The 17,637-nt window shown below is 45.6% G+C and overlaps 2 protein-coding genes across 12 annotated transcripts in view; both read left to right on the top strand.

Moving 5' to 3' along the window:
• The window catches only part of tmcc1a (transmembrane and coiled-coil domain family 1a), a 47,130-nt gene extending 44,640 nt beyond the window's left edge, over positions 1–2,490 (top strand). For all 11 annotated transcript variants that reach the window (XM_083974823.1, XM_083974824.1, XM_083974816.1 and 8 more), the window contains one exon: positions 1,359–2,490. In XM_083974823.1, coding sequence (XP_083830949.1) covers positions 1,359–1,673 — 315 coding nt within the window. In that variant the 3' untranslated portion in view covers positions 1,674–2,490. The remainder of the gene's footprint in view (positions 1–1,358) is intronic.
• Positions 2,491–5,857: 3,367 nt separating this feature from the next.
• The window catches only part of plxnd1 (plexin D1), a 63,858-nt gene continuing 52,078 nt past the window's right edge, over positions 5,858–17,637 (top strand). The window contains 4 exon segments of the mRNA XM_083974759.1: positions 5,858–7,196; positions 9,152–9,328; positions 13,289–13,420; positions 14,570–14,670. Coding sequence (XP_083830885.1) covers positions 5,973–7,196; positions 9,152–9,328; positions 13,289–13,420; positions 14,570–14,670 — 1,634 coding nt within the window. The 5' untranslated portion in view covers positions 5,858–5,972.

Raw genomic sequence — 17,637 nt, 5'->3', positions numbered from 1 at the left:
CACAGAATGGCAGCATGTTGTGAGGATGATAAAGTGTTCAATATTCTGGTCCTTACATCTGACTGGTTGAGTCATCTTCAAGGCACAACAAACTTCTGATAAACAAACACCAACATGCTTGACATGTTATTATAAATATAACAATACACAAACTAAAATTGAACTGAAATCTTTAAAATAACATGAAATATAACATAACATCTTAATTTTACCTATTTTATTTTATGTTTCAGTCCTTTTGTAGTTTGTAGTTTCATGTCAGCATTTTCAAACGCCCGTTTGCTTCACTGTGGCATTTTCCTCAGTGATGCTTTTATTTTTATGTCATGTATGCTTCCTACACTGTCGACCAATCACATGCCCGTTACCTCTCAGCCCACTCAGCAACTGCCACTGTATTTATCCAGGTAGTTCCCGTTCGCTAGAAGAACAACAACAATGCCAAGGTGTCAATGAGAGATATCAGATATGACTGAGTTGTCCCTCTTGAGACACAAAATGATATTTTATAACAAATAATAGAATTTTTTTAATCATTTGAATCATATCCACATTACTGGTTAAAGATTTCAGAAGAGATTCTTATTACTAACAGTATTTCATTATGTATTTAATATCTGGTGGTCCGTCTAACTGACTGTCCTGTGTAGTAAGTTGTGAGCCGCTCAGACCAGACGTCATTAAGTTAAACTGAAACTTTGTGGTGGCTACACACCCTCCCACAGTTAAAGGCGTTATCTCATCTCGTTGTTTACACTTTACACAGAAAGATGAGACAGAAAATCCAGTCTGTCCATCTGGTTGTCTGTTTGCTCAAAACATACACATTTCCTTGTACATAACTCACATTACTTCAGTCATTTCCTGTTGTCAATGAGGGCACACTGTTTTTCCTTGTTTGTATGTTTTTTTGATACCTTTATGAAGTGTGTATTAACTGTTCCAGTTGCCCTTCGCTGCACTTCATCGTCCTCACAGCAGGGGGTGGTAGTGCTCCAATAAACGTGCTCCCACTGGCTACTTTATCAGGCACTTCAGTAAAACTTAATGCGCCCCAATAGGACAGGAGCTCAACCAGTTCCACTTAAATGAAGCTGTTAATGTTAATTTTTAATTTCACAATGTCAGAGAGGTGTTGATTGAACTTAATGTTTATTAATGAGGTTGTAATTTGCAGTGGTGTTGAACTGGACTGCTTCATTCTCAAAGGTGTTTGCAGTGTGTTAGTCCCACACTGAGGTGTTCACAGACATGACGGGTGGGTGGGCACTGTGATGGTGATATAGTTTAGTTTTTGTAGAAGTTTGTATGAGGGATGTGACTTGGCTGACTTTTCTGCTTCCGCTTGTCCTCTGCAGGAAGCGCTGGAGGCCTGTCAGACCAGGATCTCTAAGATGGAGCTTCAGCAGCAGCAACAGCAGGTCGTCCAGTTGGAGGGGCTGGAAAATGCCACGGCCAGGACCCTCCTGGGAAAACTTATCAATGTGCTGCTGGCCCTTATGGCTGTCCTTCTGGTCTTTGTCTCAACTGTGGCCAACTGCGTGGTCCCCCTGATGAAGACGCGCTCGCGCACGCTCTCCACCCTCCTCTTCATCCTCCTGCTGGCCTTCCTGTGGAGAAACTGGGACGCTCTCTCGGGTTACACGCACCGCGCGCTGCAGCCGCCGGGATGACCAGACCAAAGCCGGCACGTGTTGCTTTGGATGATGCTAGGTGATGTAACTGTAGCCAGAGGCGTGCGGGATGTTTGAAGAACGTGATTGCCATTAAGGTGGCTGTGTGGCCGGGCACTGAAAATTCGGCTGAGCACTTTCGGACACGGCCCTGGAATCAAGACAAAGTGGAAGAAACCGAGTACAATGGAGAACACTCATGATTTTCATTTAGGAAGGACAAGACTGTTTACATTTTTGAACTGAACTCTTGTGTCGTTATCCCTCACAGAATGCAGCATTGTACTGTTTTTATCTTTAGAGTTTAATCAATTATAATGTTATTATTTCTAATAATATTATTTTTATTTTCAATGTTATTTTATTCAGTATCATGTAGCGCTCCGCTTCCCTCACTCTACATGAAGGGGAGTTTAGTCGGGAAACTGGGCCGGCAGTGTTGCCCCAAAGGCCCAGTCCAGTTGTAGAGAAATACAAATGTGATAATGTGGTTGACTGCCTTTAGGAGGTGAACTCTTATATGGCTGTGACTGGTAGATCTGAGCCATGGCTGAAAAACCTTCCTGGGAGTTGCTTCTTTCTTGCTGTGATGAAATTTGTTCAGACAGAACATTTTGAAGGACCCATCATGGCTTTGGAGTGTCATGATAGAGACTTTTTTTGTGCTTCCTTACCATTTCTAATAGCAACAGATCACACGCTTTTACTTATTTCCTTTTTTTTGTGTAAAACAGGAAAAGGTGTGTTATATAGAGGAGATTGTTAATGAAATGTAAAAAGAAGAAAAACTGGCCAGTTTTAGAGGGAAAAGCTACAACAGGCTGCTCGCCATCGAGACAGCACACATGAACGCGGAGAACATCTGGCTATTGTCAAGCACCTGCCATGTATTGCAGCGTGTGTACAAAGCTGCATGTTTTCATCAAGAAAATTACAAAGGAGCCAGTTTTTTTCTTTTTTAAAAGCAATGAGAAAAGGCCATTGCTCTAGGAAAATCAATTTTGCCAGGATAATTGCTCCTCCCCCTCATATTTGATTTGATCAGGTTAGGGAAAAAGAGACTACTGGTGCTTTTCCAGATCCATCTCATTTGGAACAGTTACGCTGCTGCTTCATATCTACAGTGCAAGTCGTCTCCACTGCCAAGCCAGTCAAACCTACACTGCCTGTATGTGACATCGCACTCATCATCAGACACTCTTCCCTGCATATTATCTCAGTGGCCGTCCTTCTGTTGTCTACATGTGCCAAACCTTAGTTAACCCAGGGTTGCCCGGCGTGCACCCGATGGGTCCAACCTGAGAGGATAGAAAGGGGGAGTTGCTCCGCAGGTTTAGCTTCTACCCAGATCGGTCATGAATGTCCTGCTTGATGCCAAGGATGTATCTTTTTTTTTTTTTTTTGGGAGATGTAACATTTGCAAGGGAAAATCTATTAGAGATTTCACAGTCTGAACATGAACATGAACTTGAACCCTAGATCCTCAGTTGTGTCTCTGCACCTTGTTTCCTTGAGTACAACTCCTTTCACTCAGCGTCCAGTCTTTACACTCTCCCTCTTTGTCATCTAGCCAAGGACACGGCAAGATGACCCAGCACATGAAATAGTCCACCACTGCACCTCGTTGCTGAGACGCTGATTTCCTAACAGATAGTGCGATCATTTGAACCGTACAGCTGCACTTTAGCACACTGCTAGATAACATGTAGGTCAGACTGAGGCTTGAGAAACCTTTGATAGAGACTTCAAAGGTTGTCACTCTTAAGACATTAGTCCTCGGTGGGATAAGACGAGTTGACTCAGGTCAGGATCACTGTCATCTTTGTCTTAGAGATAAAACTCACACGGAGCAATTTAGCTCGCTCCATGTCAAAAACGTCGACAAAGTTGATTCCCCCCTCACGTCAAACACGCAATTAAAATGGCAGGAAGTAGATTTATTAATCTGTTTCAATTTTTGCCATCACGGTTGCAGCATACACGGTGAGAGTGAGCTGACTTTTGACCTTAGGGTGACCTTGAAGATTCTCCAATGATGTAGGGTTGTGTGCTAAACCACTCTAGTGCCTTCTGACGTCCTTTTCTAAGTGTGGAATAAATAAAGTGCATTCCTGACTAACTCACGTGCCATTACTATTTTTTTGTTCTTTTTTGAGTGACTTGTTTTAATTAAACACTCTCCCTGTGTGTGTTTGTGTGTGAGTGTATGTGTGTGAGAGTGCAAGTGTGGTGTCAAAGTCCTCTTGCAGGTTCGTCGTGTGACCACTAGATGGAGATCTTTTGCCTTGTATCCACTTGATGTTTTTCCCATGGCTGTTACACAGTGTGAGTGAATGGTCTGTTTCAGGGGTGGTGGTGGTGGTGGTTTGAGCTGTTGGACACATAAGGGTGCCGCGCTTCTTATCAGGAAGGAAACAGGTTGGGTGGAAGGCTCCTTTAACCGCAGTCTTACACTGCCAAAAGCCAGACTGGGCCACCGGGGACAATATTTTCACTAAAAACACAGGAGAGACCGTTTCTACCCCCCACTTTATTCAACTATTTTCCCTCACACACACATACACACACAGCTTAATTCCATTGGATGTGTTTGATTGAGCAGCACCAAACCGCAACACTCAGTCACACCTCGCCGCTGATATCTGATGCTGACAGCTCTGACCCACACTGTGCCTTATCCCTGCAGGACCTCATGTTCGCCTCCTCGCTGCCTGCTGAGGCTCGCGCTCTCACGCACGCACGTAAGCACGCGCGCACACACTGTTGAGACTGCTGGCGGCTCGGTCACTGTGCAGAGTGCAGTTGTGTGCGCGTTCGTGTATGTGTGTGGTGGTGGGGTCATTATGTTGCACTTTATCAGAGCGCTTTTCCTCCTTTTCTGCCCTGCCAGATAGATGCGCGTGGCTGTGCGCCAAGGTAAACACGGGGCGCACTTATCTGCCCTACTGAAAGCTGCAAGTGGCGACGGGGGAGCCGCGAGGGGAGAGAGAGAGTGAGTTTTCCCCCCCTAAGGAGTCCACAGTAAATAGGCACAGGCGATTGCGCACGATTTAGCATCAACTCTAATTATTGCATGATATTTCAGAGATAACACTTCACGGGTTGGCCTGCAAACTGATTAATGCAGTGTGAGACACGTTCGTGCTCGTTTCCCCTACAAGGGATCATTCATTTCTATTCAGAGATGTGAGCATATGCACACTCCATCCTCAGACAAAAAAAATGCTAACCATATTCGTGCATTTTTGAGTGGGGGCGCATGTGTTGCGCTTGAATATTTATGAGGTAAAGCGCGCAAGAAAGCTATGTTGGATAGATGTGGATGTCAGAAACAGGAAAGGTGTGCTGATGTGCCCATCTGGTAGCACTTTCACGGTGCTTACTGCGCCGTATGTGCCCAAAACGGAACCCTCCGGATCTGCAGAACTAATCTGAGAGCCGAGGAGAGTGGGGAGCACAGGAGGTGGGACCATGACCCGCCATTAACCCCGAGATGAGCGGAACCACGCAGGGGTGGAGATTCATCAAGTGGCACATCTTGAAAGGAAAGGTAGAAGGTCAACACAACTTCGTTTGGCACCGGACACGACTCCACCTTATGTTAAATGAATTCGTATTTTAAATGAACTTAATATTCGATATGTGGTAGGACAAGAACAAATTAGTTTCAAACGCAGATGGATCAAATGAAAAATGACATTCAGGTAAAATTAGGTCTGATAATTGTACAGCGATCGATCACAGCGCAGTGGCCTGACAGATGGGAGGTGGCATCACAGGGAGGAATGGCCACTCCTGAATAGATGGGCGCTGACACTCCTGTCCCTATAAAGCCAGCTTTACTTTTAAATATTTTTGCTACTTCTTATAATTCCTAATCCGTGAACCAGCTGTTTCATGAACATGGCTGAAACATGACTTGTAACAAGTTTGATTACCTTTAGTGAGGGCTTAAGGGTGTGACTTGATCCAAAAAATTGCGCATGGACAAATTAACTTCAACCAGGCTGTCTGTCACGAGTATAGTCTATTGTTTGGAGATCATAAAAAATCTCAATGAGGTATTGTGGCTGAGCGCTTCAGGAGAGAGGCTGCTGAGCCGCACAGTGGGCAGAGAGGGACAGAGGAGGCTGCCTGAAAAAGGAAGCACGACTCGCTTATCGCGTCATTCTGGGTCTAGGCGTTGAGCAGGAAACAGCCTTTCCTCTCGGATTGTCGCAGTCGGAACAAACACACAATTTTGTCTTTGCTCAATGCACCCCTCGGCACAGAACACGCGGAAGCCGGTCAGAAGGAAAAATGCCTCCTTCGATAGAGATAGCTGTTCTGCTCCTCGGCGTCCTGGCTTTGGAGACGCGCCGGAGTGCCAGCGCGCTGCACATCCAACAGGCATTCCCGTCTCCAAACCAGACCAATAACTTCGTGGTGGACCCGGTGTCCAGAAAGGTCTACCTGGCCACCGTCAACACGGTCTACCAGCTGAACGGCACCTTGGGCATCGAGGTGGAGAAGCGGACGGGGCCGGTGGAGGACAACCTGTTGTGCCATGCGCCACAGCTGCCCCAGGCTCCGTGCGAGCATCCTAAATCCCTCACCGACAACTACAACAAGCTCCTTAAACTGGATCGAGAGCAAGGGGTCGTGGTGGTGTGTGGATCCGTGTATCAGGGCTTCTGTGAGCTCAGGAAAATGGATAATATTTCGGAGATTGCGGTGGAGTTCCCACCTCAGGGCGAGAAGACTGTTTTCCCCAGCATGCTCAACATCGCTGCCAATCACCCGAACGCGTCCACCGTGGGGCTCATCCTCAAGAGCCACGGGGGAACCACCCGGCTCCTCGTCGGGGCCACGTACACCGGGGCTGGTACCCAATACTTCCCCAAGAATCACAGCAAGGAGGACCTGCGCTTCGAAAACACCCCGGAGATCGCCATCCGCTCCTTGAACGTCAAGGATTTATCCCGACTTTTCACCTATGACATTAACCCCTCGGAGGATAACGTGTTCAAGATCAAACAAGAGGTGAAAACCAAAAACAAGCTGAACTTCGTCCACGCTTTCATCCACAAGACTTATTCATACATCGCCTTCAATAATGACGCGAAAACGGGCCACAAGGAGAGTCAGCCCAACAGCATCCTCGCCAGGATTTGTCTGGATGCAGAAAACCCCCGAAAATCCTCCGGGGGGCCGGAGATTAGGAAGCTCACAGAGTCCTACATCCAGATGCCTCTGCAGTGTGGATACAACGGGAACATTTACAACCGGATGGTGTCCGTGTACTCCGCGGAGATCCACACGGAAGACGCGCCGGGCACCGAGCCGTACCTGTTTGGAGTGTTTTCTAAGGAGAGGCAGACGGACAGAAAGTCTGCCGTGTGCGCCTTCAAGTTTGGAGACATCGAGGAGGAGATCCGACAGGGCCGCAGGAACTGCTCCAACACCCCCAGCAGCGATGTTCAAGTGCTGGATAGCGTTATCCAGGGCTCCGGGGCAGCCTGCGTCAAGAAGGGAAATCTGGTGGTAAGGAGCACACATGAGTCTCTCTCACCCTTAATCAAGTTTCATCCTGTAATTCAATTTTCTTGTCAAATTAGTGAATTTAACAGACACACTGACAAAGACGTTTATTACTGCACTTGAGATAGTTCCACTTGACTTGAAGTTTTTGTATAAACTACACTCAGCAGCACTATGGAGCACAGTTAACATTCACAGTAAAGGGAATAACAGACAGTTTGTTATCCTCACCAGTAGATTTTCCACCTTATTTGACATATTAGATGCTTTATTATCACATTTATGTTTTGATTTCTTATCCTTGAGTTATTTTCGTTAACATAATCCTGGTTGTCCCAGGACTGTAGATGAAGGAAACTGGAGGTTTTATTTATCACCTTTTTTTTATGACCTCTGCTACTGCAAACCAGAGCCACCGTGCCTGCATACCTAAACATATGTGGGCGAATAAACCTGCTTCTCAGTGGTCTGATTTATGAAAGCTGCAGCCCTGCACTGCTGTTGTTCAGGATGTATGAAATGAGAAAGCCTCACTCATGACTTGCTGTAAATATCTGACAGTTCCCATTTATGCTTACAAGCCGGTTATCCTCTTTAGCCCCGAGGCTCATGATTCGCAGAGAGGATCTCCCATGTCACGAGCAGAGGTCATGATAGTTGGAAAGATGCTCCAGAGCCACACCCAGGGTTATGGGAAGGGTGAGACTCCTCTCGCATCCAGCAGCTCCCTGGTCTTATCAGACATGAGCAGAGGATCAGGGTCAATAGTTGAGGATGTTTTTCAGTTAAACCTCAGACATGTTTCCTTTAATGCATGTACGCTTCTTTAAATAACTCTGCCAAAAAACTGGTGAATAAATAGCTGCTTTGTCATGAACACATGGTTAGATTATCTTGTGTTTTTAATTACATGCTTTACTATTCACATACCACAAAAATATTTGCTCTCAAAGAAAGTTTTTTTTTTTCTTTACATTTCTGTGCTATAGTTGCACCCTCTGATTTATGGATATGGATATCTGCTGATATAAAAGACAAAGAAGGCTTTACACAGTTTTATGGGAATGTGGTCAAATTCCAGCTTTTCATTGCGGTGGCTTTGAGTGACAGGGCCGGGGTCAAAGGAGACTGTCCCGCGACCACTGTGGTGTCGGGTCAGACGATTGCCCTCCTCGATGGCACTGCCTTGTTGGCGCTGGCCCCTGGGCCACTCCTCCCGTGACCAGTTTTCTGAATCTTATCTGTCGGCCCCGAAGGCCTTGCAGAGATAGACAAGTGCTCAGTTCAAAGCGTCTTAGATTTTTTTTCTCTCTCTCTCTCTCTCTCTCGTCTCGCTGTAATACAACCTACTTATTCGTCTCAGAATAAAGTTAGTCTGTCTTACGTTGAGCATTTTTGTTGCCATGACCGCTGAAATGTGATCTTTTTTGTAGTCAACAGTCTGAAGGCCAGCACTGAGGGAAAGCCAGACACAATTTGAGATAAGAGAGACAAGGCCGTGAGCAGAAGGGCCCGTGGGAAACGACTCTACAAATATCCACTGTGCTTAATTCTTTGTCTTTCTTTTTTCTTTTCTTTTTTTTTGCCTCTGCGTGCTCTAAAATATTCAGAGAATTCCCAATAGATCCTGGTGCTCATCCAAGCGTGGCACTAATGTTTTATCATTGCCTGCTGAGGATTTGACAAAAGCAGAGTCTTATGAGTGTTGAAGACCCTTGTAAGCCCTTTTCAAGTATTCACTGAGATGTCTAAAAAGTGATTTAGGAGAATGAGCAGCACCATTGTGATAGCTGCTATCACTTCTTGTTTTCCACTTCACTTTCATCACACAGCTCTTTTTTCCTGCTTTGTTCTCTCCTGTTTTCTAATCTTTATGGCAAGCTCCTATATGAAAGCTGATGAGGACTGATCTCTCTCCCCTCTCCCTCTTGCTCTCTCTCTCTTTCTCTGTGTTCTAGTTGCAGCCCGAGCAGCTGGACTGTGGTGCGGCCCACCTGCAGCACCCACTGGCCCTACGGAGGCCCCTGAGGGCCATTCCTCTGTTTGAATACTCAGGCCTTAGTTCAGTCTCTGTGGACAATGTTCACAACCACACTGTGGTTTTCCTAGGGACCAGTAATGGACGACTTCGTAAGGTGAGATGCATAAGAATGAACACACACACCCACCCACACACACACACACACACACACACACACACACACACACACACACACACACACACTGAACCTATGCAGTGAACAAAGAATGAAACTTTTTATAAACTAACCCCAGGTAATAACGCAGTTGCAGCACATGGTCACCACTGAGTTGAGTTAATATTTTTAATGTGATTGGGCCCTCAAGCCTGGAAAAACTATAACAGGAACAGTTGCATAGTCCCGCTCTGATGTGGCTGCTGAGTCTTTCAATAAACCAAACTTAGGTGTGTGATGAAACACTCAGAGCCTCGTCCAGAGCAAACAGGAATGTCTCCTTTCATCTGATTCTGGTTCTCAGCGATGTCACCATCACCACCACCCCTCCCTCCATACAACATCGCCCCGAACCTGGCCCATTTAATAACCTTAAAGGGATAGTTCACCCAAAATTCAAATTTCACTCATTATCTACTCACCCTCATGTCAACTAAGAGCTGTGAGAATTTTCAGAGTCCTCCGTCCCTTCTCTGAGTTACAGGGGGGGGTCAGCGCAGCAGTATTTGTCCATATAGCTAATGGTTGTGAATGGATACCACTTTTCTTCGTCCAAAAAGACACACCAAAAAACATCCAAATACCTCCATACTGCTCGTCTGTAATGTCCCTCTTGTACTGAAGCCCCGACATGAGAAATTATTCCTGCCGGTCAGTGCAAATCACACGAGATACTGGGAGCTTCCGCTACGAACAAGCTTAAAATATAGACTTATTTAATTTTTTCGGAACAATTTCTCACGTTGTGGCTTCAATACAAGAGGGACATTACAGACGAGCAGTATGGAGGTATTTGGATGTTTTTTGGTGTGTCTTTTTGGACGAAGAAAAGTGGTATCCATTCACAACCATTATATGGACAAATACTGCTGCGCTGACCCCCCCGTAGCTCAGAGAAGGCACGGAGGACTCTGAAAATTCTCCCAGCTCTTAGTTGACATGAGGGTGAGTAGATAATGAGTGAAATTTGAATTTTGGGTGAACTATCCCTTTAAAACATGTGCACTAAATGTTCCCCGAGACTCATTGTTTGAGAGATCAACTGAGAGCAGTTTAACAAGGTCGGTTGACGACGTATGAGTCAGCGGCTGCCTCCCTGCCATGCGTTGGTCTGCGACTTCGGCTCTCGAGCATCTGCAGTGGGTCCGGCTTGTGAAAACCTTTTCCCATCTAATTAACGGCATTCCTTGATTCTGTCTCAGCCACATTCCTAGTCACCCCCGACTGGGCTTGCTAAGTAGCGGCCTGCCTGCCTTGCCTGCGAGCTTCTTCTCAGCTGTCTGCGGGAACAACATAAACTGACTCTGAGAGCTTTCTGACCCCACTGCGTTGCAATAGCTCGCTACCTTTTACAACAATAAAAGCACTCTGCTTACGGGGTGTTGTGTTCCTTGTTTTCCTCCCCAGATGAAGGTATACTGCTTTTTAGCCCCAGCTGAGCGCGCTGTAATTGGTTTTTTGGATAGTTTATACCAGATGCACTACCAGCAACACCGGTCGGGGGGGATGCGGTGTAAGCAACTGTGTGTATGAGTGTGTTTGTTTGTGTTTGTGTGTATGTCGGTTTCGCTTGATTGAGGGTTTGACTCTTGTTTTTCAGGTGTTTGACCATGTCTGTAGGCCAACGCAGGAGAGGTTTTCGTGATTTCATGTGTTTACTCAGATGAACACACACCCTGTGATTATGTGCCACACGTGTGTCCTCCTGGCGTGTGTGTGTGTATGTGTGTGTGTCAGCCTTGTTACACAGAGAGAGTTGTGTTTCTGTGACCTTGGGCAACAACAGGCTCTGTGCTTTTTAGCATTTATGTGTCTTTCATTCTGTCTGTGTCTCTCTCTCTGTGTGTGTGTATGTGTGTGTGGCAGCATCTATGGGTGTGTATGTGTGCTTCTTCGTGTGTGTGTGCTTGTGTTTGTGTGTGTGTGCCCTGAGGATAGAGCTGTTACAGAGGTTAATGGTGCTGTTAGTGTGTGTAATGTGATTCTGACTGCGAGTTTGGCTCAGACTAAACACAGGGGAACAGTGGTTGAGATTAAGTTAGGCCTCTTTTACTGTCTTTGAGAGAGCCCTCAGTGAAGTAATTTGTAATTACATGCATTTTTTAATGAAGTCTCTCCCTCCCCATTACAGCTGACTTCCATTTTCTGCCTCTCGCAGCGTCTGCCTTTATCTCACTCACTCTCGTCCAATTTTGCTCCCTCAGTCAGTCCTCTCCTCCACTCCTTCAGTTCATCGCTTCATTGTCCCCTCTCTCTTTTACTCACTCTCGCATATAAAAGGCCCTTTGATTCATTTCACAAACAAACACACTTTATCTCTTCCTCCCTTGTTCCCTCTCTCCTGCCCCACCTCTGTGCGTCTTTATTCTCCCCCTTTTTTTTTTACACCCAGGTACACACACACACACACACACACACAAAGAAGCACACACACATAGAGAGAGAATGAGCACAGAGCAGCTGAGCACTCCTTGGTTGAATAGGGTCTTTCATCTTCAGGCAGATAGACAGAGAATAGAGTCAGAGCGACCTGCCAGTACAGCAGGTGTTTTGTTGGTTGACCTGGTGGCGCTCTGTGCCGCTGCTCCTCCTCCTCCTCCTCCTCCTCCTCCTCCTCCTCCTCCCCGCTCCCCTTTCTGCTCCCTGTCCAGGTGTGTGGGCTGCTGTTGACTCGCCGCTCTCTGTGTCACTCTCCTCATGTGTTTGTAGTCACTGGGGTGTGGGGTGAAGACATAGCACAGCTGCTCACTATCTCCAAGGCAGAAATGTGTGCGTATATATATATGTCTGTGTGTGTGTGTGTGTGTGTGTGTTTGTGAATGGGTGGGTGGGTGGTGTTGTTACCAAAAAAACGACAGTGATATTTGGAGGCTGAGATAATGCCTCTCATCACAAGCCAATGGTTCACTAAGCTTCTGTCTGCTCTGGTTTAACAGTAACCAGCACGTCTCAGTGGGTGGTGATGGTTTTGTCTTGTGTGTGTCTGTGTGTGTCTGTGTGTGTGTGTGTGTGTGTGACGGCGTGTTTGTGTGTGTTCAGCGGATGGAGAAGTGACACAGCCTGTGCTTGTCTCCAGATGCTGGTCAGTTTGCCAGCTCCTCGGGATGGCAGGATGTCTCGACTGAAGGGAGACCCGACAAATCGCAGAAATAAGAGCTTTCACTGTCTGCGTGACAGGAAGTCTCACTCAGCACAGTTTGTTTTTCTACGCAGCTCCGTGTGTGTGTGTGTGTGTGTCTGTGTGCCTGTGTGCGTGTGTATGTTTGTGCGTACGTGAGAACATGTCACCCGTTTCATTATCTTGAGTTGTAGGAAGGCCAGTGTGTAGATAAATCACTGCTTTAGGGGAGCAAGATTAAGCACACTGCTTGAACAAAGGGCCTCCTAAAATATACTTGAGAAGGTTGAGCGTGTAAAAAATATTTTGAAATAAAAGATAAATACACGTCACTAAATCTGGCAGCTGTTGTTTATACATTAATTCCATAAACAATGAGAACTTTCTGTGGTGTTTTGTGAATCTCGGTCAGGCTCAGAGGAGCCAAAGTTTCCACATTTAAGAATATACATATATATATCTTGAGAAAACACATCAGTGCTCACTGCTGGTAGCTGCTGGCTCAAAGTTAGAGCTGTGAAGTGGATGTGAAAGGTTCTGGTATAAATCCATCAATATATATAGGTAGTAAAGCTGTTTTTTTCTGACGTGTTAATGAACAAGACCCTGAATTTACCCTCACCGAGCTGCCTGATGAACACAGAGCAACTGCGGTTATATTGAGCAGTTCTCAATATTTGAGATGTGAAGCAAGCTCAGTTGACTTTTCCTTGTTGAATCAACCTCGAGAACGTGTTTATTCTGCATCTGATCCAACCTGTGTCCTCTGCTCTGATTCACAGCTGACCCTGCTGGCGAACATGACCCTGGCCAATCAGTGGACCCTGAAGCTGCCAGCCAGCGAGGCCGTCCACCACATCATGACCTTTGACCCCAACGACAGGAACTTCCTTTATCTCATGACCTCTCACCACGTAAGAACGCAGCTTCAGGCTTCAGGCTTCAGGCTTCAGCCCTCTGAGGCGTGTTGATTCAATCCGCCTCCGTCACTGATTTATTCATGTCAGCACATCGGACGGATCATAATAGCCACAATCAGAACTCATTCACGGCTGCCGAAGCCTCCTAACCTCAATTTAGTCGAACACTTGCAGATATTTGGCAAAGATACCCACGCGTCTAGACCTTCAGTAGTTTCCTCTGCTGCATTTTGAAACAATCGGGACAGGATGTGGCTGCATCTCCGGCGCTTCTGTTGTCCACTGCAAAAAAAAAAAAGCATCTGATTGCGAGTTGGCTCTGCAGGAACCGGTGGTCTGACATGCACACTGATGAGAAGAAGCTCTTTTCAGCCTCTGACGTGGCAAACGCGATCATCCACAGCACGCTGGAATGCAACATGTGATGTTATTAGTAACACTTAACTTTAAAGTAATAATCCGTACGATTTTCATGACTTCAGCCAGTTCACACTGCCTGTACCTCAGTTTACCTACAGTATAGTGTGAGTGAGACATATACGAGTTGTTCCTCTGTTGGATTTATGACAAAATACCTGGTCAAAGTGTGTTTCACTTCCTCAAGACTTCTGGGACACGTGGTATTTAACTGCACTTACAGATACTACCAGTCACTAGATACTCACACTAGCACCTCTGCTTAATAAATGGTTTATAACACACTTTTAGTTATAACTGCAGTATTGCTGTATTGTATATTCAAAAAATCTGATGATGACTGCTCACTGATATCAGCCTGAAACACCATTATATGATATCTAGGCTACTGCATGTTAAACAGCGGTTCTACTTTAATGTTGGATTAATACTGCAACTGATGCCTTATCTTTTTCCTTTTTGGGGGGAATTAACTGACTGATTATTTGGTTAATAAAAGCATGATATTTTTAAAAATTGCATCTGACCTGTAGTGCAAAACCCCTAAACATTCAAATGACATAGTAGAGACAAGAGCTCGAACCGGTGTTTGAAACAATACTCTGATTATGTAACTGATTATGAAAATTGTTGGGTAATTATCTGTCAGTTGTTCCAGAATTAGCATTCATCTAAAAATCTGTCGATTTCATCTGAACTGTTTTGTTTTTGTGCCATGTTGTACAGATGCTGAGGGTGAAGGTGGCAGATTGTGTCCAGTGGAGGAGCTGCAGTGATTGTTTGGGAGCATCTGACGCCCACTGTGGCTGGTGTACACTTGAGAACAGGTACAAAACACACACACACACACACACACAAAAAACCACACTGTATTTGAAGAGTTCATTTGCAAAAGCAGAAGCAAAATTGTCCAAACAATTTTTAATTATTATTTACACCAGGCTATATCAGTCAAACCAAAGTTGAGTGGCTTTGACCAAAGAGATGAGACGTAACAAAACAACAAAAAAATAAAGCTTTATTGAAAACAACACTATGCAAACAATAATTCAAAAGCATCAGCTCATCTTTTTCAAAAATGGCATTTATCTGCTTTGGCAAATGAACTCTTCATTTGTTTCCCTCTCTTCCTCTATCCAGTTAACCCTCCTTGTCTCCTTCTCTGTGGCTCCCAGCCTCTCCACTGCTGCCAGTAAAACATAATTCAATCAAACTATCATACGTTTCAGTGTCACGCACACGCCACATGCTTTCTTGACGTAATCTGAGAAAATGGTAACATGCCCTGCTGCCTGGACCGTCTGTGTTAAAGCAGCTGGACTGGTTCACATGAGCGGTCGACTGAAGTTATACTGTGGCTTTTGAGGCAATAAACGATTAGACTGATGGCTTAATAAAATGATTTCAGCTTGTCGTTTTGGTACTTCTAGCGTTTGATTCAATGAAAACCACCGAGACGCGTTTTGCTGCTTTTCATCAGCCTCATTCTCAGTTTCAAAATGTCGCCGGGCTGAATGAGTCTTGGCAGGAACAGTGTGTGTTTTTTGGGTTGGAAGGCTCTTGTTGGATCGAGCGGAATTGCTTTTCATTAGGCCACAGACTGGGGAGTAACATCATTGTTTGGAGCGCTCTCTTGGTTCTTTGGTAGTTTGGGGAGGGAGTGACAGGCTGGGAGCGCCCAGCGAGGAGTGACTTGGCTGAAGTGTTACTGTGAGCGAGCGAGAGCACACTGTGATTAATGTGGCTCTGTCAGGACTGGCTCTCTGGCTCTGTGCTCATTGGCTTTTAGGAAGAATATGTGTGGAGTCGAGCTGTGTTTGTTTGGGTGTTGTTTGTCTACATGTTGGTGTGTGTGTGTTTGTGCGTGCGTGAGAGAGAGAGATGGTTCGTTGCTTGGTGATTAAAGCAGATCAGATGAGATAGTGAATTTTGTGATGAGCTGTGCTGCAGCTCTGGAGGCTCTGGCATTGCCAGGGGCCATTCAGAGCTGGAAGAGTGGAACTGATGAGAGTTGTGTGTTTGTGTGTCTCAGTGTGTGTGTGTGTGTGTGTGTGTGTGTGTGTGTGTGTGTGTGTGTGTGTGTGTCTCAGTGTGTGTGTGTGGTCAGGCTGTCTTGCTGTCATCTCCCTGTCTCTTCTCCTTATTTGTCTATCTGTCGTCTCTTTATCCCAGTCCCTTTCGCGCTTCGCTGCATTTTTTTTACCCTTGTGATTCCCTCTCCGTCTTTGGCTTCCTTTTCTCCCGTTCTTGCCCTCATATTTTCCAGTAGCTTTGTGAATTTAGTTATCCCTCTCTCAACCTCCCTCTCTGTCCCCCTGGTCCCTCCTCTTCCCCCAGTGCCCTTGTCCTCCTCTCTATCCCTCTACAAAGGAGCGTTGATTGTGATGATGGTGGTGGGAGGGAGAGTGCACACTGGTTCTTTTGACAAAGAAATGTCAAAGTGTGTAAGCCTGTGTGTAAGTGTCAGCGTGAATGTGTGTCGCTGTCTGGCTCTCGAAGGCCAGGGAGCTGATGTCATGAGTGTGTATTTGTGCGTTTGATGCGCTGTTTGGCCAGTCATGCTGGCTGCGGCGCTGGTGCTGTGGCCTCAGAGCCCAGGGGATCAGGGGGTCGATATGTGTGGGTGGATGGTGTCCTCCATCACCCCGCTGTCTGATACAACTACAGACACTGTGGACAGGGGAGAAAAAAAAGGGACCTCTAGAGAACTATCTACAATCTGTGAAGCCACCACAGTCTCTGCGTGCGTCCGTTTTGATTTTATGCATAACTGTGACGTCTCTCAGCACGACTGCATGTTAGAGAGAGCATGAATACATGCCTGCTCGCTCGTTGGAGTCTGCACTGTTCAGTCTGAAAAAAGGGAGAACTAGTTCCTCTGCCAGAGATACGGCTTAGTCCTTGATCACTTTTTTTCATGCCGGAGCTGGTTTAATCTGCCACATGTCACAAGAAAGCACTTTAATATCTTTATTTGAATCAAATTATGCGTCATGTGCAGTCTTTGCTATTCACAAATTATCATGCCTATCTGCATGTGCTTGTCTCACAGTGACTTTGTGTGTGTGTGTGTCTGTGGGTGTATGTCTGTGTGTGTTTCTATGTCTGTGTGTGTGGTTTGAAGTTCATATGCTCTCCTGCTGTTTAACAGTCTCACTGGCTTGCCACCTTATCTGACGTACAGACACTTAGGAGGTGATGAGTTTTCTCGGGTCATATTTTAGCTGCATATATTGACTGTGTTTAGTTTAAGGAGCTGTTTGAAAAGCTTTTAAAGTCAGCATGTTGCTGCGAGGCAGGTGAGGGGAATCTTTGTGTCTGTGTGTACGTCGTCTGCTGTGAAAAAAGATAAGTGTTTTTGAATTTATTGCTCCACACTGCTGCGCTTGATCAAATTGTCGTTGGAGTCAGAAGGCGAGTCATGACTGCATTTTAGGAACAAATAGAAAAAAGCAGAGACAGGAAGAAATATGATTACGTGAGTGATTTAGTGCATTTGCAGGCCAGTTGTTACAACTCGCGTGCTGTTTGTTGATGTTCATCAGAGACTTTGTGTCTTTTTCTTTGGCGATGGCACGATGAAGTTTCCTGGATGCCTGCTTCAGTTTATACCAAGTGGCATTTATGAGGTATTCAGTACTTAAAGATAAAATCTGGAGTTTACTGGATAATCTAAATATATTCTTCTACGTGCAAAACAAGGAAGGCTGACCCATCTGACCCATTGGATCCCTGGAGGAAGTTGAGTTTCAAAGTATATCTCAAATCACAAATGTGTGTAATTGCGATCTCAA

The sequence above is a fragment of the Trachurus trachurus genome (assembly GCF_905171665.1).
Source record: "Trachurus trachurus genome assembly, chromosome: 7".
Lineage (NCBI taxonomy): Eukaryota > Metazoa > Chordata > Actinopteri > Carangiformes > Carangidae > Trachurus > Trachurus trachurus.
This window is presented reverse-complemented; position numbering and strand designations above follow the sequence as displayed.